The sequence below is a fragment of the Sphaeramia orbicularis genome, chromosome 11 (genome assembly GCF_902148855.1).
Source record: "Sphaeramia orbicularis chromosome 11, fSphaOr1.1, whole genome shotgun sequence".
Lineage (NCBI taxonomy): Eukaryota > Metazoa > Chordata > Actinopteri > Kurtiformes > Apogonidae > Sphaeramia > Sphaeramia orbicularis.
In genome coordinates, this window is record NC_043967.1 from 52,564,562 (window position 1) to 52,591,231 (window position 26,670).

General features: G+C 37.4%; 3 protein-coding genes across 9 annotated transcripts in view; 1 reads left to right on the forward strand and 2 right to left on the reverse strand.

The window, feature by feature from the left end:
* LOC115428086 (glutamic acid-rich protein-like) overlaps positions 1-26,670 on the forward strand; it is a 657,495-nt gene that overhangs the window by 435,339 nt on the left and 195,486 nt on the right. The gene's annotated exons all lie outside the window — the stretch shown is intronic.
* LOC115428071 (zinc finger MYM-type protein 1) overlaps positions 1-26,670 on the reverse strand; it is a 179,357-nt gene that overhangs the window by 123,609 nt on the left and 29,078 nt on the right. Inside the window, exon 2 of one of the 7 annotated variants that reach the window (XM_030146893.1) lies at positions 4,392-4,410. The exons of 3 other annotated variants lie outside the window; for them this stretch is intronic. The gene's annotated coding sequence lies outside the window, so the exon portion shown is untranslated. Of the gene's footprint in view, positions 1-4,391; positions 4,411-9,893; positions 10,131-14,337; positions 14,382-24,292; positions 24,358-26,670 lie in introns of those variants that run through there. 3 more of the 7 variants (XM_030146894.1, XM_030146890.1, XM_030146889.1) reach the window with 3 other exon arrangements.
* Positions 17,639-26,670, reverse strand: part of LOC115428064 (zinc finger protein 37-like) — a 161,745-nt gene continuing 152,713 nt past the window's right edge. The window contains exon 4 of the mRNA XM_030146874.1: positions 17,639-19,177. Within this exon, the coding sequence (XP_030002734.1) occupies positions 18,650-19,177 (528 nt within the window). The 3' untranslated portion in view covers positions 17,639-18,649. The remainder of the gene's footprint in view (positions 19,178-26,670) is intronic.

Here is a 26,670-nt window from a genome sequence, read left to right on the forward strand (position 1 = left end):
TTCACAGGGACAGTAGTAGATGGGAACTTGGTGATATTAACTTCCTGGCTGGTCCAAAGTCCCTCCTGTTCCTCTTTAATATGTGGGGGCTCTGGTTCTGGTTCCTCCTGATCCACAATGGGATTCCACTCCTGCTGCTCAGGACAAACCTCTTCTTTAACCACCGACAGCTGCTGGACATCTGTACATACAAGGTAATACAGTTATAATTTTCAGATACAGTTAGAGTTTGGTGATAATACTGTCAGTTCTATTGTAAGAGTTTAAACAGCTCTGACATTAAGAATCCCCCCTTAGAGATAATAAATATTTTTTGACCTTGAAGTAAATTATCAGCCTATAAAAATCTAACATTTTAGTAATGAACAGAAATCAGTGAGAAGAGAGTCACGATAAAGATAATAAATGTATTGATTAAATAAATCATAATGATACACACTTCTAAAACCTCAGAAAACTGTGATTTAGACCTGTATGTAGGGAAAGGTAATAGTTTTGTAAACAGAACTATCAGATTTTCATTCATTAAATACATGTTACATGTAACATTTCACAATATTTGTAAAACTGAAGTGTCATACTTGGAAATGAAAAAATCCTATATTAACTCTTAAAAGCCTGAACATCCAAAAGCATCTACTGATCTAAACTGTTTAAGATCTGTTGATCCATTAATCCTATCAGTACATTTAAATAACTGGTGTAAAATGCAGTTTGTCATCCCTTCATGGTCATCAGATATGACCCATTTCGACGTTCAGAGGCTCCATAGTGAATGTGGAAACACCATCATCTTCTATAACACTGATTCACCAGTAAAACCTACGAGTTTGATAAATGACAGTGGATGGAGACCAAGCATTTGTGTTTGGTTAATGAAATATTTTGCTGAGAAAAAAAAAAATCTCATTTTCTCCACTTCTCTCTGCTTTGATTAAAAGAAAAACATCTGAATTTAGTCTGGGTTTTACGAACATCTACATGGACAGTACATTAAATATAGAAATATACTTGGTTTTCACACAAAAAAAAAAAGCAAAACACAGAGGATAACATAATAAATAGTAATAAATCACCTATAAAAGATAAAATGCAGGGGAAAAAAATATTTAGCAGTCATCACAAAAATAGTTGTAGGTATGTAAAGTTTAAATAATTAAAAATTTATGCCGTTTCACTTTCATTAAGCCCTTTGGCTAAACTACAGACAAATGTATTCAAACCTGTTTTGTGCATCAGGACTGTCGGATTCCAAACACAGTCCAGTATTTGTCTTTGTCTCTGGTTTTCTTCTTTAGTTCGACAAAGTTCCTCCTCATATTCTGCTATGGTTCTTTCAAACAGCCCAAATATCTCTTCAGCAGCTGCAGTTAGTCTCTGCTCCACCAGTGATCTTAGCATCTGGACTTTTTGGCACATTTTTCACCTTTTCTTCACACAAACTCCGTCAGAAACAGTTTGTCTCCATCACACACTGACAGGTCTGTTAGTCACTGGTGAGTTAAGCTAACTTTAGCATCACTGAGCTAATACCAGATAAATCAGGAGTAAAACAGACACAGAAAGTGAACAGAACAAAGTCCAGTCAGTCGGTTTCATCCGGATACAGAGGTTCTGCTGGTTCGGTTGCACTTCAACAAACACAATTCCAGACAAAACGTCGGACGTTCATTAGAAATAATCCGTGTAAAGTTAAAGACGCTTCAGTGCTTCCGGGATCAGGGTGCCTTTGTGACGTCACGAAACCTCCTACAAAATAAGACTGCAGATGATCAGGGAAATAAACAGACTACAGATGATGAGGAACCAGAAAACTATTAATTCATTTAAACTTATCAGTATTGAGTAAACACTTTGTGTTAGTTCTGTTAAAACAATTAGTTTGATGTCACTAACAAACAGTGATTTTACTAACTGATGAAAAATATCTGGTTTTACCTCAGTGAGATGCACTAATTCCAAATCTGAACTTCTTCAGCTCATCAGGATGTTCAAAACAAGTCAGTATATACAGCCAAATAGTTGGTTCAGTCCAAAATGATACAAAGCTGAAATCTGGACTTTCCATTGTATCCAGATTGGAGAACACATTTGTGATCTGCATTCACCTCAAAGATCAGACTCTAAAATGAACAGACTGAGACTCATTGGTACATGTGGTGAAACATGTTCTGTTCTGCTGTCTACGATGTCTGATACAAGCAGATGAACAGATGAACTGTGGAATATCTCTCAAATCAGTTTCCTCCACTCACATCTTGACTTTTTCCTTCAGTTTGGGGGAAGTAAGTGATGATTCACCTAGACTTTCTAGAGGTAAACCATTTAAAACAATTATAATGATGAAAACCTTTCAACATTAAGTAAAAATAAATAAAAGCAAAGTCTGCATTTTGTACAGGTAGATGACCATGTAAACAAAATTAGCTCTAAAGATGAAATACAAATGTTTACTTTAATATGAAATTATTTTAAGACATTTGTCATTGTTTTATAGCCCCGCCCCCTATTACTATTGAAACACCTGAATTCAATGTGTGTCTATACCTTTGTCTGAATAGTGTAACTCAACATCCTGATGTGATTCTGACAAATTCTGATTTCAGGTTTTTGATTGAGCCTGATGTAGTCCAGTTGGAATTCTTTTTTTTTTTTTGTAAATGATAAAAAGCTATTTTTTTATTCATATGTTCAGTTCCACATTTACTGATTCATTACGTTGAGTGTGATGTTCAGGTATGTAGATTTAGAAGTTATATCTTTATTACTTTAACACATTATTTTCAAGAGTTCTGTTTGTTACAGAGTTAAAGATGGATTTCAGACATGAATAGTGCGATTTCTAGGTGAGTTTGTGAGGGACATGGTGGAAACTATCGACAAATGTTTTTTTGTATTGCTTTAACCTCTTTCACCTCTAGTTCTCAGCTGATGTGATCATTTTGATCCTGTTAGTCTGACTCTTCAACTGCAATCTAAATACAAAAAAAGTCTTCTAATTACAGAAGGAAGACAATAGATGAAGGATGTATTTACATTCATTTAATTTAAAAAAAGGCACAATTGAGAAAATAATTAAGAGAAATAAACTGAGGAAAAATAAATCAGTTGAAATTATTTATGCAGATTTTCCTCTAAAATGTTATTGTATCATTATTTTTCATGTTCTTCAGTCTCTGTTGGTCTGATTCCTGTGAATGTGACATTCTGTCTATTGTCTTGTGTGGATCTTCATATGTGACTGAAGACAAGAGTTACGTGTGAAGCGTTTCTGGCAAACTACACAGCTGAAAGGTTTCTCTCCTGTGTGGAGCATCATGTGACGCTGCAGATCTAGCTTCCAAGTAAATCTTTTACTGCATTCTGAACAGCTATAAGGTCTCTCTCCTGTGTGGATTATCATGTGTCTCCTGACCTTACTTCGGTCTCTAAAACATTTGTGACACATGGGACAATTGAATGGTTTCTCACCAGTGTGGATTCTCATGTGTCTCCGAACCTCACTTCTGACTCTAAAACATTTGTGACACAGTGAACATTTGAATGGTTTTTCTCCCGTGTGGGATGTCATGTGACTGTGTAAAGTTGACTTGTGTTTGAATCTGCTTCCACAAAGTGAACAACAAAATGGCTTCTCTCCAGTGTGGACTCTCATGTGGCTTTCTAAATGTGATTTTTGAGAAAATGTTTTCGAGCACACAGAGCAGTGGTAGCGTTTCTTTTCACATCCCACATCACTTTGAGTCCAGTCATTTTTCATCATCATGTCTCTGGGTGAGTTGGTTTCCTGTGTCGTGTTTTTCTTCAGAGAAAACGTTGCTTCACATTCAGAAGAACCAACCAGTTTCTGTCCTGTGTGAGTGTCCATGTGTTCCTCCAGTAAACTCTTACTGCACAAGGTTCTTCTCTTTACACTCTCCATGTGGACCAGGTTCATGTCTGGCTCTGATCCTCCACCATTGTCTCCATCAGTTTCTGTTTCCATCTGTTCAGTTGAGCTGTTTGTTGGAAGCTGTGACTCAGGTTTGTGGTTCAGGGTCTGGTCTTCATCACTGTCCTCAGTATCCTCACAGTCTTCATTCTGCTCATCAGTTTTTGTTTGTAAATGTCTATGTGGATGGAAGCTGTTGGCTGGTTCTGATCCTCCACAGTCCACTTTATTTGCTTCCACTTTGTTCTCCTCAGTTTGTGTTTGATTCAGCTGTGAGCACTTAACTTCATCTTCACTCTTCACAGGGACAGTAGTAGATGGGAACTTGGTGATATTAGCTTCCTGGCTGGTCCACAGTTCCTCCTGTTCCTCTTTAATGTGTGGGGGCTCTGTTTCTGGTTCCTCCTGGTCCACAGTGGGATTCCACTCCTGCTGCTCAGGGGGAACCTCTTCTTTAACCACCGACAGCTGCTGGACATCTGTAGATAGGAGGAAATACAGTTATAATTTTCAGATAGTTAGAATTTATTGATAATACTGTCAGTTCTATTGTAAGAGTTTAAACAGCTCTGACATTAAGAATCCCCCCGTGGAGATAATGAAGAGTTTTTGACCTTGAAGTAAATTATCAGCCTATAAAAATCTAACACTTTAGTAATGAACAGAAATGTGTGAGAAGAGAGTCATGATAAAGATAATAAATGTATTGATTAAATAAATCATAATGATACACACTTCTAAAACCTCAGAAAACTGTGATTTAGACCTGTTTGTAGGGAAAGGTAATAGTTTTGTAAACAGAACTATCAGATTTTCATTCATTAAATACACGTTACATGTAACATTTCATCATATTTGTAAAACTAAAGTATCATACTTGGAAATACAAAAATCCTATATTAACTCTTAAAAGCCTGAACATCCAAAAGCATCTACTGATCTAAAATGTTTAAGATCTGTTGATCCATTAATCCTATCAATACATTTAAATAACTGGTGTAAAATGCAGTTTGTCATCTCTTCATGGTCATCAGATATGACCCATTTGGACATTCAGAGGCTCCATAGTGAATGTGGAAACACCGCTATCTTCTATAACACTAACTCACCAGTAAAACCCACGAGTTTGATAAATGACAGTGGATGGAAACAAAGGGTTTGTGTTCGGTTAATGAAATATTTTGCTGAGAGAAAAAAAAAAATCTCATTTTCTCCAGTTTTCTCTACTGTGATTGAAACAAAACATTTGAATTTACTCTGGGTTTTACGAACATTTACATGGACAGTACATTAAATATAGAAATATACTTGATTTTCCCCCCCAAAAAAAGCGCAAAACACAGAGGATAACTTAATAAATAGTAACAAAGAACCTATAAAAGTTAAAATGCAGAAAAAAAAAATATTTAGCACTGGTCACAAAATAGTTGTAGGTATGTAAAGTTTAAGTAATTAAAATGTATGCAGTTTCATTTTCATTAAGTCCTTTGGCTAAACTACAGACAAATGTATTCAAACCTGTTTTGTGTATCAGGACTGTCGGATTCCAAACACAGTCCAGTATTTGTCTTTGTCTCTGGTTTTCTTCTTTAGTTCGACAAAGTTCCTCCTCGTACTCTGCTATGGTTCTTTCAAACAGCCCAAATATCTCTTCAGCAGCTGCAGTTAGTCTCTGCTCCACCAGTGATCTTAGCATCTGGACTTTTTGGCACATTTTTCACCTTTTCTTCACACAAACTCCGTCAGAAACAGTTTGTCTCCATCACAAACTGACAGGTCTGTTAGTCACTCGTGAGTTAAGCTAACTTTAGCATCACTGAGCTAATACCAGATAAATCAGGAGTAAAACAGACACAGAATGTGAACAGAACAAAGTCCAGTCAGTCAGTTTCATCCGGATACAGAGGTTCTGCTGGTTTGGTTGCACTTCAACAAACACTATACAGGAGAAAACGTCAGACGTTCATTAGAAATAATCCGTGTAAAGTTAGAGACGCTTTAGTGCTTCCGGGATCAGGGTGCATTTGTGACGTCACGAAACCTAATAAATAAGACTGCAGACGATCAGGGAAAAAAAGAGACTACAGATGATGAGGAACCAGAAAACTATTAATTCGTTGAAACGTATCAGTATTGAGAAGACATTTCCTATTAGTTCTGTAAAGACAATTAGTTTGATGTCACTGACAAATAAGAATTTTGCTAATTCATTCAAAAATATCTGGTTTTACCTCAATCAGATGCACTAATTCTAAATCTGAACTTCTTCAGCTCATCAGGATGTTCAAAACAAGTCAGTATATGCAGCCAAATAATTGGTTCAGTCCAAAATGATACAAAGCTGAAATCTGGACTTTCCATTGTATCCAGATTGGAGAACACATTTGCGATCTGTATTCTCCTCACAGTTCAGACTCTAAAATTAACAGACTGAGACTCATCGGTACATGTGGTGAAACATGTTCTGTTCTGCTGTCTATGATGTCTGATACAAGCAGATGAACAGATGAACTGTGGAATATCTCTCAAATCAATTCCCTCCACTCACATCTTGACTTTTTCCTTCAGTTTGGGTGAAGTAAGTGATGGTAAATGATTCACCTAGACTTTCTACAGGTAAATCATTTAAAACAATTATAATGATGAAAACATATCAACATTAAGTAAAAAATAAATAAAAGCAAAGCCTGCATTTTGTACATGTAGATGATCATGTAAACAAAATTAGCTCTAAAGATGAAATACAAATATTTATTTTAATATGACATTATATTAAGACATTCGTCATTGTTTTACAGCCCCACCCCCTGTTACTATTGAAACACCTGAATTCAGTGTGTCCCAATACCTTTGTCTGAATAGTGTAACTCAACATCCTGATGTGATTCTGACAAATTCTGATTTCAGGTTTTTGATTGAGCCTGATTTAGTCCAGATTGGACCTTTTTCTTTCTGTAGAAGACAAAAAGCTTTTTTTTGTCCTGTGTTCAGTTCCACATTTAAGTAAGTAAGTAAATTTTATTTATAGAGCACGTTTCACAGACAGAATCACAAAGTGCTTTATCAAATCAAATCAAAATCAAATCAAACTGACAAAAACCCAACAGAATCCTCCAGAAGCAAACACTTGTGACTGGTGACAGTGGTGAGGAAAAACTTCCCTTTAACAGCAGAAACCTCGAGCAGACACAGACTCCTGAAAGATGGCCCTCTGCCTTGACCAGTTGGGGTTAAAGAGAGAGAGTAAAGGAGGAGAAAAGAGAGAGCAACAGAGATAGAGAGAGACTGGGGGAGAGGTGGGAGGTGGGGGGAGACACATGGAGTACATGTAACACTGTAAAGTAGCAACTTTACAGTGCGAAAAACGAATAAAACAGTACAAATAAAATACAATTCGAATACCCGTAAAACACAATAAAATACCATTAAAAACAGTTTAAAATATGATAAATACATAAAGTGCAATTAGTTTGTGGTGGCCCTGAGTCAGTTGAGAAATTCAAAAGCCTGTTCCAACAGGGGTGTTTTGAGGTGTTTCTTAAAGCTCTCTACAGAGTCCATGGACCGTAGGTGTAGAGGCAGGTCATTCCATAGGTGTGGTGCCACAGCTTTAAAAAACCTGTCACTGTGTGTGCTAAAACAGGTGTGTGGAACCATCAGCAGGTGCTGTTCTGAAGACCTCAGGCTACGAGTTGAGCTGTAGGGCTGGATCAGGGAAGTAATGTATGCAGGGGCCTGGCCATGTGGAGCCTGGAAAGTTAGCACCAGAATTTTGAAATGAAAACGATATAAAATAGGGAGCCAGTGGAGAGATTTAAGAATGGGAGTGATGTGGGTTCTCCTGTTTGTGCGGGTCAGAAGCCTTGCAGCAGAGTTCTGGACAAACTGCAGACGGGCCAGCTCCTTCTGTTTAAGCATGTGAAAGGCTGTTACAGTAGTCTAAGCGAGAAGACACAAATGCGTGAACGATCATCTCAAGCTCATTGATGGACACCATAGACCTGAGTTTGGAGATGTTGCGGAGTTGGAAGAAACAGTTTTTCACTAGGTGTTTGGAGTAGTATTCTAAAGACATGGCCTGGTCAAAGATGACACCCAGATCCCTCAGTTTGGTCTTTACCGAAGAGCTCAGGTCTCTGAGGTGTTGTTTAATCCCTGGGATTGCACTGTCTGGGGCAATGATGAGGGTCTCCGTTTTGCTGGAGTTCAGCTGGAGGCTGTTATCATTTCGCCACTGCTTCAGCTCTGACAAGCAGTTGATTAAGGAACTCAGTTTGTGGGGCTCAGAGGATTTAAAGGAGCAGTATATCTGGATGTCATCTGTGAATAGATGATAGGAGACATCACTGTACTGCCAGATGATGTGGCCAAGCGGGAGGACACACAGTAAGAACAGGACTGGTCCCAGGACAGAGCCTTGGGGCACACCACACAGTAGAGCTGCTGAGTCAGACTGGATGTTATTGATTGACACGCTGAAGCTTCTGCCAGTCAGGTCAGAGGAGAACCAGTCTAGCACAGGACCTGACATCCCTACCACGTCCCTCAGTCTCTCAGTCATTATGGTATGGTATTTACTGATTCATTACATTGAGTCTGATGTTCAGGTATGTAGATTTAGAAGTTACATATTTATTACTTTAACATATTATTTTAAAGAATTCTGGTTGTTATAGAGTTAAAGATGGACTTCAGACATGAATAGTGTGATTTCTAGGTAAGTTTGTGAGGGACATGGTGGAAACTATCGACAAATGTTTTGATTGTGTTGCTTTAACCTCTTTCACCTCTAGTTCTCAGCTAATGTGATCATTTTGATCCTGTTAGTCTGACTCTTCAACTGCAATCTAAATACAAAAAAAGTCTTCTAATTACAGAAGGAAGACAATAGATGAAGGATGTATTTACATTCATTGAATTAAAAAAAAAAACGGCACAATTGAGAAAATAATTAAGAGAAATAAACTTAGGAAAAATAAATCAGTTGAAATTATTTATGCAGATTTTCCTCTAAAATGTTATTGAATCATTATTTTTCATGTTCTTCAGTCTCTGTTGGTCTGATTCCTGTGAATGTGACATTCTGTCTATTGTCTTGTGTGGATCTTCACATGCGACTGAAGACCATATTTACGTGTGAAGCGTTTCTGACAAACTACACAGCTGAAAGGTTTCTCTCCTGTGTGGAGCATCATGTGACGCTGCAGATCTAGCTTCCAAGTAAATCTTTTACTGCATTCTGAACAGCTATAAGGTCTCTCTCCTGTGTGGATTATCATGTGTCTCCTGACCTTACTTCGATCTCTAAAACATTTGTGACACAGGGGACAATTGAATGGTTTTTCTCCTGTGTGGGATGTCATGTGACTGTGTAATGTTGACTTGTCTTTGAATCTGCTTCCACAAAGTGAACAACAAAATGGCTTCTCTCCAGTGTGGACTCTCATGTGGCTTTCTAAATGTGATTTTCCAGAAAATGTTTTCGAGCACACAGAGCAGTGGTAGCGTTTCTTTTTGCATCCCACATCACTTTGAGTTAAGTCATTTTTCATCATCATGTCTCTGGGTGAGTTGGTTTCCTGTGTCATGTTGTTCTTCAGAGAAAATGTTGCTTCACATTCAGAAGAACCAACCAGTTTCTGTCCTGTGTGAGTGTCCATGTGTTCCTCCAGTAAACTCTTACTGTACAAGGTTCTTCTCTTTACACTCTCCATGTGGACCAGGTTCATGTCTGGCTCTGATCCTCCACCGTCGTCTCCATCAGTTTCTGTTTCCATCTGTTCAGTTGAGCTGTTTGTTGGAAGCTGTGACTCAGGTTTGTTGTTCAGGGTCTGGTCTTCATCACTGTCCTCGGTTTCCTCAGAGTCTTCATTCTGCTCATCGGCTTTTGTTTGTAAATGTCTATGTGGATGGAAGCTGCTGGCTGGTTCTGATCCTCCACAGTCCACTTTATTTGCTTCCACTTTGTTCACGTCAATGTGTATTTGATTCAGCTGTGAGCACTTAACTTCATCTTCACACTTCACAACAGAAGTGGACGGGAACTTGGTGATATTAAATTCCTGGCTGGTCCACAGTTCCTCCTGTTCCTCTTTAATGTGTGGGGGCTCTGTTTCTGGTTCCTCTTGGTCCACAATGGGATTCCACCCCTGCTGCTCAGGACAAACCTCTTCTTTAACCACTAACAGCTGCTGGACGTCTGTAGATACAAGGAGATACAGTTATAATTTTCAGATTGTTAGATTTTGGTGATAATACTGTCAGTTCTATTGTAAGAGTTTAAACAGCTCTGACATTAAGGAACCCCCCCCCTCCTCCTCCTCCTTGGAGAAAATAAAGAGTTTTTGACCTTGAAGTAAATTATCAGCCTATAAAAATCTAACACTTTAGTAATGAACAGAAATCAGTGAGAAGAGAGTCACGATAAAGATAATAAATGTATTAATTAGATAAATCATAATGATACACACTTCTAAAACCTCAGAAAACTGTGATTTAGACCTGTATGTAGGGAAAGGTAATAGTTTTGTAAACAGAACTATCAGATTTTCATTCATTAAATACATGTTACATGTAACATTTCATAATATTTGTAAAACTAAAGTATCATACTTCATTCATTCATTCATTTTCTGAACCCGCTTTATCCTCACTAGGGTCACGGGGGTCGCTTGGAGCCTATCCCAGCTACATAGGGCGAAGGCGGGGTACACCCTGGACAAGTCGCCAGTTCATTGCAGGGCAGTATCATACTTGGAAATGAAAATATCCTATATTAACTCTTAAAAGCCTGAACATCCAAAAGCATCTACTGATCTAAAATGTTTAAGATCTGTTGATCCATTAATCCTATCAATACATTTAAATAACTGATGTAAAATGCAGTTTGTCATCTCTTCATGTTCATCAGATATGACCCATTTGGACATTCAGAGGCTCCATAGTGAATGTGGAAACACCATTATCTTCCATAACACTGACTCACCAGTAAAACCCACGAGTTTGATAAATGACAGTGGATGGAGACAAAGGGTTTGTGTTTGGTTAATGAAATATTTTGCTGAGAAAAAAAAAAATCTAATTTTCTCCAGTTTTCTCTACTTTGATAAAAACAAAAACATTTGAATTTACTCTGGGTTTTATGAACATCTACATGGACAGTACGTTAAAAAAAGAAATATACTTAATTTTCACAAAAAAAAAAAAAAGCAAAACACAGAGGATAACATAATAAATAGTAATAAATCACCTATAAAAGATAAAATGCAGGGGAAAAAAATATTTAGCAGTCATCACAAAAATAGTTGTAGGTATGTAAAGTTTAAATAATTAAAAATTTATGCCGTTTCACTTTCATTAAGTCCTTTGGCTAAACTACAGACAAATGTGTTCAAACCTGTTTTGTGCATCAGGACTGTCGGATTCCAAACACAGTCCAGTATTTGTCTTTGTCTCTGGTTTTCTTCTTTAGTTCGACAAAGTTCCTCCTCATATTCTGCTATGGTTCTTTCAAACAGCCCAAATATCTCTTCAGCAGCTGCAGTTAGTCTCTGCTCCACCAGTGATCTTAGCATCTGGACTTTTTGGCACATTTTTCACCTTTTCTTCACACAAACTCCGTCAGAAACAGTTTGTCTCCATCACACACTGACAGGTCTGTTAGTCACTAGTGAGTTAAGCTAACTTTAGCATCACTGAGCTAATACCAGATAAATCAGGAGTAAAACAGACACAGAATGTGAACAGAACAAAGTCCAGTCAGTCAGTTTCATCCGGATACAGAGGTTCTGCTGGTTCGGTTGCTTTTCAACAAACACTATACAGGAGAAAACGTCGGACGTTCATTAGAAATTATCCGTGTAGTTAGAGACGCTTTAGTGCTTCCGGGATTAGAGTGCATTTGTGACGTCACGAAATCTACGACAAAATAAAAGACTGCGGATGGTCAGGGAAAAAAAGAGACTACAGATGATGAGGAGGAACCAGAAAACTATTAATTCATTTAAGCGTATCAGTATCGAGTAGACATTTTCCGTTAGTTCTGTTAATACAATTAGTTTGATGTCACTAACAAATAATGTTTTTTCTGATTAGGAATATCTGGTTTTACCTCAGTGAGATGCACTAATTCTAAATCTGAACTTCTTCAGCTCATCAGGATGTTCAAGACAAGTCAGTATTTACAGCCAAATATTTGGTTCAGTCCAAAATGATACAAAGCTGAAATCTGGACTTTCCATTGTATCCAGATTGGAGAACACATTTGCGATCTGTATTCTCCTCACAGTTCAGACTCCAAAATGAAAAGACTGAGACTCATTGGTACATGTGGTGAAACATGTTCTGTTCTGCTGTCTATGATGTCTGATACAAGCAGATGAACAGATGAACTGTGGAATATCTCTCAAATCCATTTCCTCCACTCACATCTTGACTTTTTCCTTCAGTTTGGGTGAAGTGATGGAAAATGATTCACTGAGATTTTCTAGAGGTAAAACATTTTTTAAAAAAAACATAACCTCCTTGGCGGAGGTAACAATCACAATGCTGAAAACATTTAAACATTGAGTAAAAATGAAAAAAAAGCAAAGCCTGCATTTTGTACATGTAGATGACCATGTAAACAAAATTAGGTCTAGAGATGAAATAAAAATATTTATTTTAATATGAAATTATATTAAGACATTTGTCATTGTTTTATAGCCCAACCCCTATTACTATTGAAACACCTGAATTCAGTGTGTCCCAATACCTTTGTCTGAACAGTGTAACTCAAGATCCTGATGTGATTCTGACAAATTCTGATTTCAGGTTTTTGATTGAGCATGATTTAGCCAAGATAGGAACTTTTTCTTTCTGCAGAAGACCAAAAGCTTTTTTTTTCTCCTGTGTTCAGTTCCACATTTACTGATTCATTACATCAAGTCTGATGTTCAGTTATGTAGATTTAACAATCATATATTTATTACGTAGTTTTACACATTTTCAAAAATTCTGGTTATTATAGAGTTAAAGATGAATTTCAGACAATAATAATGTGATTTCTAGTTAAGTTTGTGAGGGACATGGTGAAAACTATCAACAAATGTTTTGATTGTGTTGCTTTGATCTCTTTCACCTCTTGTTCTCAGCTTTTGTGATAATTTGGATCCTGTTAGTCTGACTCTTCAACCGCTGATCTCAGTAAAAAAAAAAAAAAGCTTTCTAATTACAAAAAGAAGACAACAGGCAAGGATGTATTTACATTCATTTCATTTGAAAAATGGCACCAGTGAGAAAATAATTAAGAAAAATAAACAGAGGAAAAATAAATCACTTGAATTTATTGATGCAGATTTTCCTCTTAAATGTTACTGTATTATTATTCTTCATTTTCTGTTGTCTCTGTTGGTCTGACTCCTATGAATGTTTCATTCTGTCGATTCTCTTGTGTGGATCTTCATATGTGACTGAAGATAACGTTTACGTGTGAAGCGTTTCTGACAAACTGCACAGCTGAAAGGTCTCTCTCCTGTGTGGAGCATCATGTGACGCCGCAGATCTATCTTCCAAGTAAATCTTTTACTGCATTCTGAACAGCTAAAAGGTCTCTCTCCTGTGTGGACTCTCATGTGATTCCTGACCTCGCTTCGGTCTCTAAAACATTTGTGACACAGTGAACAGCTGAATGGTTTCTCTCCAGTGTGGATTCTCATGTGGACTTCTAACTTTGACTTCCAGCAGAATGTTTTCGAGCACACAGAGCAGTGGTGTGGTTTATTTTCACATCCCACATCACTCAAAGTCCAGCCATTATTTGTCATCATGTCTCTGGGTGAGTTGGTTTTCTGTGTTATCTTTTTCTTCTGTGAAAATGTTGCTTCACATTCAGAAGAACCAACCAGTTTCTGTCCTGTGTGAGTGTCCATGTGTTCCTCCAGTAAACTCTTACGATCAAAGGTTCTTCTCTTTACACTCTCCATGTGGACCAGGTTCATGTCTGGCTCTGATCCTCGACCATCGTCTCCATCAGTTTCTGTTTCCATCTGTTCGGTTGAGCCGTTTGTTGGAAGCTTTGACTCAGGTTTGTGGTTCAGGATCTGGTCTTCATCGCTGTCCTCAGTATCCTCAGAGTCTTCATTCTGCTCATGGGATGTCGCTTGTAAATGTTTATGTGGATGGAAGCTGCAGGCTGGTTCTGATCCTCCACAGTCCACTTTATTTGCTTCCTCTTTGTTCACGTCAGTTTGTGCTTGATTCAGCTGTGAGCACTTAACTTCATCTTCACTCTTCACAGGGGCAGGAGTAGATGGGAACTTGGTGATATTAAATTCCTGGCTTGCCCACAAATCCTCCTGTTCCTCTTTAATGTGTGGGGGCTCTGGTTCTGGTTCCTCCTGGTCCACAGTGGGATTCCACTCCTGCTGCTCAGGGGGAACCTCTTCTTTAAACACCAACAGCTGCTGGACATCTGTAGATATGAGGAAATACGGTTATAATTGTCAGTTACAGTCAGATTTCGGTGATAATACTGTCAGTTCTATTGTAAGAGTTTAAACAGCTCTGACATTAAGAATCCCCCCCTTAGAGATAATAAATATTTTTTGATCTTGAGGTAAATTATCAGCTGATAAAATCTAACACTTTAGTAATGAACAGAAATCAGTGAGAAGAGAGTTATGATAAAGATAACAAGTGTATTGATTAAATAAATCATAATGATACACACTTCTAAAACCTCAGAAAACAGTGATTTAGACCTGTTTGTAGGGAAAGGTAATCGTTTTGTAAACAGAACTATCAGATTTTCATTCAATAAATACATGTTACATGTGACATTTAATAATATTTATAAAACTAAAGTATAATACTTGGGGGAAAAAAATCCTATATTAACTCTTAAAAGCCTGAACATCCAAAAGCATCTACTGATCTAAAATGTTTAAGATCTGTTGATACATTAATCCTATCAATGCATTTAAATAACTGATGTAAAATGCAGTTTGTCATCTCTTCGTGGTGTTATCGTGTTCTTTTGTTGGCAGCTCCGAGAATAAGTCCGGATTCTTTTAGGTCTGATTTTTTAAATTTATTGTTGACTTGATCTGATCACAAACAAAATATTACTCAACTGAGGATGCACATACTGAGCAGGGAAAATGGATCCCAAACATTGCCATGCACATCACTTTTATAATCCTTGTCAGCTGATCTTCAAACTATGGGCTGAACACCTTGTGCCATGGGTGGGTTGGATCACATAAAATGGACTGTTGCCATCTGACTCTAAAGTCAAGCAGCTGTAATTCCTCAACTCCATGCAAAACCCCATAATGACCGTGTTTACCTCTTATCTCTTGTTGTTTACGATCGTCTATGGGCATGTGTACTGAAAAGTGTGCCTAAGATAAAGTCCTGTGATCATATATCTGTCAGTTTAGTATGTGACGAAGATGTGATCTATCCTAAAAACTTTACAGCTGACCAGTGAAACAAAGAAAATCTAGTGACACCAAAGAATCCTGACCAATACTGACGAATATGTGATTAAACCCAAGAATTCAACCATCCAAATTAAAATAATATTTCAGTGGTCATCAGATATGACCCATTTGGATGTTCAGAGGCTCCATAGTGAATGTGGGAACACCATCATCTTCTATAACACTGATTCACCAGTAAAACCCACAAGTTTGATAAATGACAGTGGATGGAGACACAGGGTTTGTGTTCGGATAATGACATATTTGGCTGAGAAAAAAAATCTCATTTTCTCCAGTTCTCTCTACTTTGATTTGATATACTTGATTTTCACAAAAAAAAAAAAAAAAAAAAAAAAAAAAAGCAAAACACAGAGGATAATAAGTAGTAATAAATCACCTATAAAAGGTAAAATGCAGAAAAAATATATATATTTAGAAGCCATCACAAAAATAGTTGTAGGTATATAAAGTTTAAATAATTAAAATGTATGCCATTTCATTTTCATTAAGACCTGTGGCTAATCTAGAGACGAATGTGTCCAAACCTGTTTTGTGTATCAGGACTCTCGGATTCCAAACACAGTCCAGTATTTGTCTTTGTCTCTGGTTTTCTTCTTTAGTTCGACAAAGTTCCTCCTCGTACTCTGCTATGGTTCTTTCAAACAGCCCAAATATCTCTTCAGCAGCTGCAGTTAGTCTCTGCTCCACCAGTGACCTCAAAATCTGCCCCTTTGAGGACATTTTTCACCTTTTCTTCACACAAACTCCGTCAGAAACAGTTCGTCTCCATCACACACTGACAGTTCTGTTTGCAGTTAGCGAGCTAAGCTAACTTTAGCATCACTGAGCTAATACCAGATAAATCAGGAGTATAACAGACACAGAATGTGAACAGAACAAAGTCCAATTAGTCAGTTTCATCCGGATACAGAGGTTCTCCTGGTTCAGTTTCACTTCAACCAACACTATACAGGAGAAAACTGCGGACGTTCAATTAAGGTAGTCCGTGTAAAGTTAGAGATGCTTTAGCACGTCCGGGATCAGAGTGCATTTGTGACGTCACGAAACCTCCTACAAAATAAAAGACAGCAGCTCATCAACGTCCAAACATCACTGTTTTCAAAGCCCTTTTTTCCAATTACGTTGACAATTTGAGAAAGTCGAAATTCTAAAGCAAATAAAACAAAAAAAAATATGTCAAATGTATAATCTTATTCCATTTGTATTATTTCGATTTATTCCTCGAGCACTTTTTATTTTATTTTATTTATTTATTTTTCTTTCCTAACGTCTTACATGTATTTCTCTATATAATGTAAAATATTTTGTGAATTATGGAACTTTCTACCCTTGTTGTTGTATACTATTATGTATATTTACTGTTCAATGTTAATTGTTCAAATTTAAAAAAAAAAAAAAAAAAAAAAAAAAAAAAGACAGCAGCTGATCAGGGGAAAAAAGAGACCACAGATTATGAGGAGGAACCAGAAAACTATTAATCCATTCAAAAATATCTGGTTTTACCTCAATCAGATGCACTAATTCCAGATCTGAACTTCTTCAGCTCATCAGGGCATTAAAGACAAGTCAGTATATACAGCCAAATATTTGGTTCAGTCCAAAATGATACAAAGCTGAAATCTGGACTTTCCATTGTATCCAGATTGGAGAGCACATTTGTGATCTGTATTCACCTCTAAGTTCAGACTTTAAAATTTAAAAACTGAGACTCATCGGTACATGTGGTGAAACATGTTCTGTTCTGCTGTCTATGATGTCTGATACAAGCAGATGAACAGATGAACTGTGGAATATCTCTCTAATCCATTTCCTCCACTCACATCTTGACTTTTTCCTTGTTTGGGTGAAGTAAGTGATGGAAAATGATTTCACCCAGATTTTCTTGAGGTAAAACATTTAAAACAATTATAGTGCTGAAAGCATTTCAACATTAAGTAAAAAATAAATAACAGCAAAGTCTTCATTTTGTACATGTAGATGACTAGGTAAAGAAAAATTAGCTCTACAGATGTAATAAAAATATTTATTTTAATATAAAATTATACTAAGACATTGTACATCATTTTATAGCCCTGCCCCCTATTACGATTGAAACACCTGAATTCAATGTGTCCCAATACCTTTGTCTGAATAGTGTAACTCAACATCCTGTTGTGATTCTGACAAATTCTGATTTCAGATTTTAGATTGAGCCTGAATTAGTCGAGATTGGAATGTTTACTTCCTGTAAAAGACAAAAAGCTGTTTTTTTGTCCTGTGTTCAGTTCCACATTTACTGATTCATTACATTGAGTCTGATGTTCAGTTATGTAGATTTAAAAGTTATGTGTTTATTACTTTGAGTGACACATGACTTTCAACAATTCTGTTTATTACAGAGTTAAAGGTGGATTTCACACATGAATGTGATTTCTAGGTAAGTTTGTGAAGGACATGGTGGAAACTATCAACAAATATTTTTATTGTCTTGTTTTAACCTCTTTCACCTCGAGTTCTCAGCTGTTGTGATAATTTGGTTCCTGTTAGTCTGACTCTACCACTGCTGATCTCAGTGAAAAAAAAAACAAAAAAAGTCTTCGAATTACAAAAAGAAGAGAATAGACAAAGGATGTAATTACATTCATTTAATTAAAAAATGGCACCATTGAGAAAATAATTAAGAAAAATAAACTTAGGAAAAATGAATCAGTTAAAATTATTTATGCAGATTTTCCTCTAAAATGTTAATGTATCATTCTTCTTCATGTTCTTCAGGGTGTTTTCACACAGCATACTCGAGTCTGTATCCGAGTACGCTGGACCCCCCAAGTCCGCTTAATTTTATCCATATGAATGCAACCGTTCCATGGAGACGCTGCTGTTGTCTCCTGAAAAAGCCTCGGATCCGCATGGCATGGGCTCACCTTGTCAACCAAACCACTCTGTGATATATCAGGGACAACAAAGGTCACTCTGCTTCACTTTGCTTCAAAAAGGCTAACAGATAGGTAAGGGTTTGTCTTCTTCTGACTTCCGTATTCGTAGGATATCGACAGAATTCTTTCCACACCACCACCTACTGTTTCGGCCCTGTAACATCCATTTGTACTCAGGCATGGGGCCACAGTGCACATGAGTGAATGCAACATGTGCGGGAAAGGTGTGAACGTATCCAAGTACACTACGGACTCGAGTATGCTGCGTGAAAATGCCCTTAGTCTATGTTGGTCTGATTCCTGTGAATGTTTCATTCTCTCTATTCTCTCGTGTGGATCTTCATATGTGTCTGAAGATGACATTTACGTGTGAAGCGTTTCTGACAAACTGCACAGCTGAAAGGTCTCTCTCCTGTGTGGACTCTCATGTGATTTTTCAAACTTGTCCCATGAGTAAAGCTTCTACTGCATTCTGAACAGCTGAATGGTTTCTCCCCTGTGTGGATTTTCATGTGTCTCCTGACCTCACTTCGGTTTATAAAACATTTGTGACACAGTGAACAACTGAATGGTTTCTCACCACTGTGGATTCTCATGTGTCTCCTGACCTCACGTCTGTCTCCATAACATTTATGACATAGTGGACATTTGAATGGTTTCTCACCAGTGTGGATAGTCATGTGTCTCCTGACCTCGCGTCTGTCTCTAAAACATTTGTGACACACTGAACATTTGAATGGTTTTTCTCCTGTGTGGGACTTCATGTGACTGTGTAAACTTGACTTCTGTGTGAATCTGCTTTCACAAATTGAACAACAAAATGGCTTCTCTCCAGTGTGGATTCTCATGTGGACTTCTAACTGTGACTTCCAGCGGAATGTCTTTGAGCACACAGAGCAATGGTTGCGTTTCTTTTCACATCCCCCATCACTTCGAGTCAAGTCATGTTTGATCATCATGTCTCTGGGTGAGTTGGTTTCCTGTGTTATGTTTGTCTTCAGAGAAAATGTTGCTTCACATTCAGAAGAACCAACCAGTTTCTGTCCTGTGTGAGTGTCCATGTGTTCCTCCAGTAAACTCTGACTGTCAAAGGTTCTTCCCTTTACACTCTCCATGTGGACCAGGTTAATGTTTGGCTCTGATCCTCCACCGTTGACTCCATCAGTTTCTGTTTCCATCTGTTCAGTTGAGCTGTTTGTTGGAAGCTTTGACTCAGGTTTGTGGTTCAGGGTCTGGTCTTCATCACTGTCCTCGGTTTCCTCAGAGTCTTCATTCTGCTCATCGGTTTTTGTTTGTAAATGTCTATGTGGATGGAAGCTGCTGGCTGGTTCTGATCCTCCACAGTCCACTTTATTTGCTTCCACTTTGTTCTCCTCAGTTTGTGTTTGATTCAGCTGTGAGCACTTAACTTCATCTTCACTCTTCACAGGGACAGGAGTAGATGGGAACTTGGTGATATTAGCTTCCTGGGTGGTCCACAGTTCCTCTTGTTCCTCTTTAATGTGTGGGGGCTCTGGTTCCTCCTGATCCACAGTGGGATTCCACTCCTGCTGCTCAGGAGGAACCTCTCCTTTAACCACCAACAGCTGCTGGACATCTGTACATACAAGGTAATACAGTTATAATTTTCAGATACAGTTAGATTTTAGTGATAATACTGTCAGTTCTATTGGAAGAGTTTAAACAGCTCTGACATTAGCAATCCCCCCTTAGAGATAATAAATATTTTTTGACCTTGAAGTAAATTATCAACCAATAAAAATCTAACACTTTAGTAATGAACAGAAATCAGTGAGAAGAGAGTCATGATAAAGATAATAAGTGTATTGATTAAATAAATCACAATGATACACATTCCTACAACTTCAGAAAACTGTGATTTAGACCTGTATGTAGGGAAAGGTAAAAGTTTTGTAAACAGAACTATCAGATTTTCATTCATCAAATACATGTTACATGTAACATTTAATATTATTTGTAAAACTAAAGTATCATACTTGGAAATAAAAAAAAAAAATCCTATATTAAGTCTTAAAAGTCTGAACATCCAAAAGCATCTACTGATCAAAAACGTTTAAGACCTGTTGATCAATTAATCCTATCAATACATTTAAATAACTGGTGTAAAATGCAGTTTGTCATCTCTTCATGGTCATCAGATATGACCCATTTGGATGTTCAGAGGCTCCATAGTGAATGTGGAAACACTGTCATCTTTTATAACACTGACTCACCAGTAAAACCCACAAGTTTGATAAATGGCAGTGGATGGAGACAATGGGTTTGTGTTTGGTTAATGAAATATTTGTCTGAGAAAAAATATTTCATTTTCTCCAGTTCTCTCTACTTTGATTGAAACAAAAACATTTGAATTTACTCTGGGTTTTATGAACATCTACACGGACAATACATTACATATAGAAATATACTTGATTTTCACAAAAAAAAAAAAAAAAAAAAAAAAAAGTGAAACACAGAGGATAACATAATAAATAGTAATAAATCACCTATAAAAGGCAAAAGGCAGAAAAAAAATTATACTTAGCAGTCATCACAAAAATAGTTGTAGGTACGTAAAGTTTAAATAATTAAAATGTATGCCACTTCATTTTCATTAAGACCTTTGGTTAAACTACAGACAAATGTGTCCAAACCTGTTTTGTGTATCAGGACTCTCGGATTCCAAACACAGTCCAGTATTTGTCTGTGTCTCTGGTTTTCTTCTTTAGTTCGACAAAGTTCCTCCTCGTACTCTGCTATGGTTCTTTCAAACAGCCCAAATATCTCTTCAGCAGCTGCAGTTAGTCTCTGCTCCACCAGTGACCTCAGAATCTGCCCCTTTGAGGACATTTTTCACCTTTTCTTCACACAAACTCCGTCAGAAACAGTTTGTCTCGATTACACACCGACAGGTCTGTTAGCAGCTAGCGAGCTAAGCTAACATTAGCATCACTGAGTTAATAACAGGTGGATCAGGAATGAAACAGACACAGAATGTGAACAGATCAAAGTCCAGTCAGTCGGTTTCATCCGGATACAGAGGTTCTGCTGGTTCGGTTGCACTTAAACAAACACTATACTGGCGAAACCGGCGGACGTTCATTAGAAACAATCCGTGTAGTAAGAGACGCTTTAGCGCTTCCGGGGTCAGAGTGCATTTGTGACGTCACGAAACCTCCTACAAAATAAAAGACAGCAGATGATCAGAAAAAAAAGACACCACAGATGATGAGGAGGAACCAGAAAACTATTAATCCATTCAAAAATATCTGGTTTTACCTCAGTAAGATGCACTAATTCCAAATCTGAACTTCTTCAGCTCATCAGGGCGTTAAAGACAAGTCAGTATATACAGCCAAATATTTGGTTCAGTCCCAACTGATACAAAGCTGAAATCTGAACTTTCCATTGTATCCAAATTGGAGAACACATTTGTGATCTGTATTCTCTTCAAAGTTCAGACTCTAAAATTAACAGACTGAGACTCATTGGTACATGTGGTGAAACATGTTCTGTTCTGCTGTCTGTGATGTCTGATACAAGCAGATGAACAGATGAACTGTGGAATATCTCTCAAATCCATTTCCTCCACTCATAGCTTTACTTTTTCCTTGTTTGGGTGAAGTGATGGAAAATGATTCACCTAGATTTTCTAGAGGTAAAACATTTGAAACAATTGCAATGCTGAAAATATTTCAACATTAAGTAAAAATGAATAAAAGCAAAGTCTGCATTTTGTATATGTATATGACCATGTAAACCAAATTAGGTCTAAAGATGAAACACAAACATTTATTTTAATATGAAATTAATGGTGTAACTTAACATCCTGATGTGATTCTGACAAATTCTGATTTCAGGTTTTGATTGAGCCTGATTTAGTCAAGATTGGAACTTTTTCTTCCTGTAAAAGACAAAAAGCTGTTTTTTTGTCCTATGTTCAGTTCCACATTTACTGATTCATTACATTGAGTCTGATGTTCAGTTATGTAGATTTAGAAGTTATGTATTTATTACTTTGATTTACGCATGACTTTCAACAGTTCTGTTTATTATAGAGTTAAAGGTGGATTTCACACATGAATGTGATTTCTAGGTAAGTTTGTGAAGGACATGGTGGAAACTATCGACAAATGTTTTTATTGTCGTGCTTTAACCTCTTTCACCTCGAGTTCTCAGCTGTTGTGATGATTTGGTTCCTGTTAGTCTGACTCTACCACTGCTGAGCTCAGTAAAAAAAAAAAAAAAAGTCTTCGAATTACAAAAAGAAGAGAATAGACAAAGGATGTAATTACATTCATTTAATTTAAAAAAAAAAAATGGCACCATTGAGAAAATAATTAAGAGAAATAAACTTAGGAAAAATGAATCAGTTAAAATTATTTATGCAGATTTTCCTCTAAAATGTTAATGTATCATTCTTCTTCATGTTCTTCAAGGCGTTTTCACACAGCATACTCAAGTCTGTATCCGAGTACGCTGGACCCCCAAGTCCACTTAATTCTATCCATATGAATGCAACCGTTCCATGGAGACGCTGCTGTTGTCTCCTGAAAAAGCCTCAGATCCGCATGGCATGGGCTCACCTTGTCAAACGAACCACTCTGTGATATATCATGGACAACAAAGGTCACTCTGCTTCACTTTGCCTCGAACAGGCTGACAGGTAAGGGTTTGTCTTCTTCCAACTTCCGCGTTTGTAGGATATGGACAGAATTCCTTCCACACCACCACCTTCTGTTTCAACCCTGTAACATCCATTTGTACTCAGGCACGGGGGCCGTAGTACACGTGTGAACGCAACATCTGCAGGAAAGGTGTGGACGTATCCAAGTACGCTACGGACTCGAGTACGCTGCATGAAAACACCCTTAGTCTCTGTTGGTCTGATTCCTGTGAATGTTTCATCCTCTCTATTCTCTCGTGTGGATCTTCATATGTGTCTGAAGACAATAGTTACGTGTGAAGCGTTTCTGACAAACTACACAGCTGAAAGGTCTCTCTCCTGTGTGGACTCTCATGTGACGCTCCCGATCGATCTTCCAAGTAAATCTTTTACCACATTCTGAACAACTAAATGGTTTCTCACCAGTGTGGATGATCATGTGACCAGTTAAAGTTGAATTACTGGTAAATCTTTTTTGACAAACTGAACAATCAAATGTTTTTTCTCCTGTGTGGACTCTCATGTGTCTCCTGACCTCACTTTGGTCTTTAAAACATTTGTGACACAGTGAACAGCTGAATGGTTTTTCTCCCATGTGAATTCTCATGTGGATTTCTAACTTTGACTTCGAGCAAAATGTCTTTGAGCACACAGAGCAGTGGTGTGGTTTATTTTCATATTCCACATTACTTAAAGTCCTGTCATTATTTGTCATCATGTCTCTGGGAGAGTTTATTTCCTGTGTCATGTTTTTCTTCAGAGAAAATGTTGCTTCACATTCAGAAGAACCAACCAGTTTCTGTCCTGTGTGAGTGTCCATGTGTTCCTCCAGTAAACTCTTACTGCCAAAGGTTCTTCTCTTTATGCTCTCCATGTGGACAAGGTTAATATCTGGATCTGATCCTCCACCATCTTCTCCATCAGGTTCTGTTTCCATCTGTTCAGTTGAGCTGTTTGTTGGAAGCTTTGACTCAGGTTTGTGGTTCAGGGTCTGGTCTTCATCACTGTCCTCGGTTTCCTCACAGTCTTCATTCTGCTCATCGGTTTTTGTTTGTAAATGTCTATGTGGATGGAAGCTGCTGGCTGGTTCTGATCCTCCACAGTCCACTTTATTTGCTTCCATTTTGTTCTCCTCAGTTTGCGTTTGATTCAGCTGTGAGCACTTAACTTCATCTTCACTCTTCACAGGGACAGTAGTAAATGGGAACTTGGTGATATTAGCTTCCTGGCTGGTCCACAGTTCCTCTTGTTCCTCTTTAATGTGTGGGGGCTCTGTTTCTGGTTCCTCCTGGTCCACAATGGGATTCCACTCCTGCTGCTCAGGAAGAACCTCTTCTTTAACCACCAACAGCTGCTGGACATCTGTAGATATGAGGTAATACAGTTATAATTTTCAGATACAGTTAGAGTTTGGTGATAATACTGTCAGTTCTATTGGAAGAGTTTAAACAGCTCTGACATTAAGAATCCCCCCTTAGAGATAATAAATATTTTTTTGACCTTGAAGTAAATTATCAGCCAGTAAAAATCTAACACTTTAGTAATGAACAGAAATCAGTGAGAAGAGAGTCATGATAAAGATAATAAATGTATTGATTAAATAATCATGATGATACACACTTCTAAAACCTCAGAAAACAGTGATTTAGACCTGTATGTAGGGAAAGGTAATAGTTTTGTAAACAGAACTATCAGATTTTCATTCAATAAATACATGTTACATGTGACATTTAATAATATTTGTAAAACTAAAGTATCATACTTGGAAATGAAAATATCCTATATTGACTCTTAAAAGCCTGAACATCCAAAAGCATCTACTGATCTAAAATGTTTAAGATCTGTTGATCCATTAATCCTATCAATACATTTAAATAACTGGTGTAAAATGCAGTTTGTCATCACTTCATGTTCATCAGATATGACCCATTTGGACATTCAGAGGTTCCATAGTGAATGTGGAAACACCGTTACCTTCTATAACACTGACTCACCAGTAAAACCCACAAGTTTGATAAATGACAGTGGATGGAGACACAGGGTTTGTGTTCGGTGAATGAAATATTTGGCTGAGAAAAAAAAAATCAAATTTTCTCCAGTTCTCTCTGCTTTGATTAAAACAAAAACATTTGAATTTACTCTGGGTTTTATTGACATCTACATGGACAGTACATTAAATATAGAAATATACTTGATTTTCACACAAAAAAGCAAAACACAGAGGATAATATAATAAATAGTAATAAATCACCTATAAAAACTAAAATGCAAAAAAAAAAAAAAAAAAAATTTGATTTAGCAGTCATAAAAAATATACTGAACAAAAATATAAACGCACCACTTTTGTTTCTGCTCCCATTTTTCATGAGCTGAACTCAAAGATCTAAAACTTTTTCTATGTACACAAAAGGCCTATTTCTCTCAAATATTGTTCATAAATTTGTCTAAATCTGTGTTCGTGAGCACTTCTCCTTTGTCCTTTGCTCAGATAATCCATCCACCTCACAGGTGTGGCAGATCAAGATGCTGATTAGACAGCAGGATTATTGCACAGGTGTGCCTTAGGCTGGCCACAATAAAAGGCCACTCTAAAATGTGCAGTTTTACAGTATTGGGAGGTCCGGGGGGGCGTCAGAAAACCAGTCAGTATTTGGTGTGACCACCATTTTCCTCGCACAGTCTTCTTCATGAATTCTCTGAAACAGCTTTGGAGATGGCTTATGGTAGAGAAATGAACATTCAATTCACAGGCAAAAGCTCTGGTGGAGATTCCTGAAGTCAGCATGCCAATTGCATATTCCCTCAAAACTTGTGACATCTGTGATATTGTGCTGTGTGATAAAACTGCACATTTTAGAGTGGCCTTTTATTGTGGCCAGCCTAAGGCACACCTGTGCAAAAATCATGCTGTCTAATCAGCATCTTGATCTGCCACACCTGTGAGGTGGATGGATTATCTCAGCAAAGAAGAAGTGTTCACTAACACAAATTTAGACAGATTTGTGAACAATATTTGAGAGAAATAAACCTTGTGTGTTCACAGAAAAAGTTTTAGATCTTTGAGTTCAGCTCATGAAAAATGGGAGCAAAAACAAAAGTGGTGCGTTTATATTTTTGTTCAGTATGGTTGTAAGTATGTAAAGTTTAAATAATTAAAATGTATGCCATTTCATTTTCATTAAGACCTTTGGCTAAACTAGGGATAAATGTGTTCAAACCTGTTTTGTGTATCAGGACTCTCGGATTCCAAACACAGTCCAGTATTTGTCTTTGTCTCTGGTTTTCTTCTTTAGTTCGACGAAGTTCCTCCTCGTACTCTGCCATGGTTCTTTCAAACAGCCCAAATATCTCTTCAGCAGCTGCAGTTAGTCTCTGCTCCACCAGTGATCTCAAAATCTTGACTTTTTGGGCCATTGTCACCTTTTCTTCACACAAACTCCGTCAGAAACAGTTCGTCTTCATCAAACATTGGCAGGTCTATTAGCTAGTGAGCTAAGCTAACATTAGCATCACTGAGCTAATAACATATAAATCAGAAATAATACAAACACAGAATGTGAACAGAACAAAGTGCAGTCAGTCGGTTTCATCCGGATACACAGGTTCTGCTGGTTCGGTTGGAATAAAAAAAAAACACTATGCAAGAAAAAAAAAAAGAGAACTTTTATTAGAAAC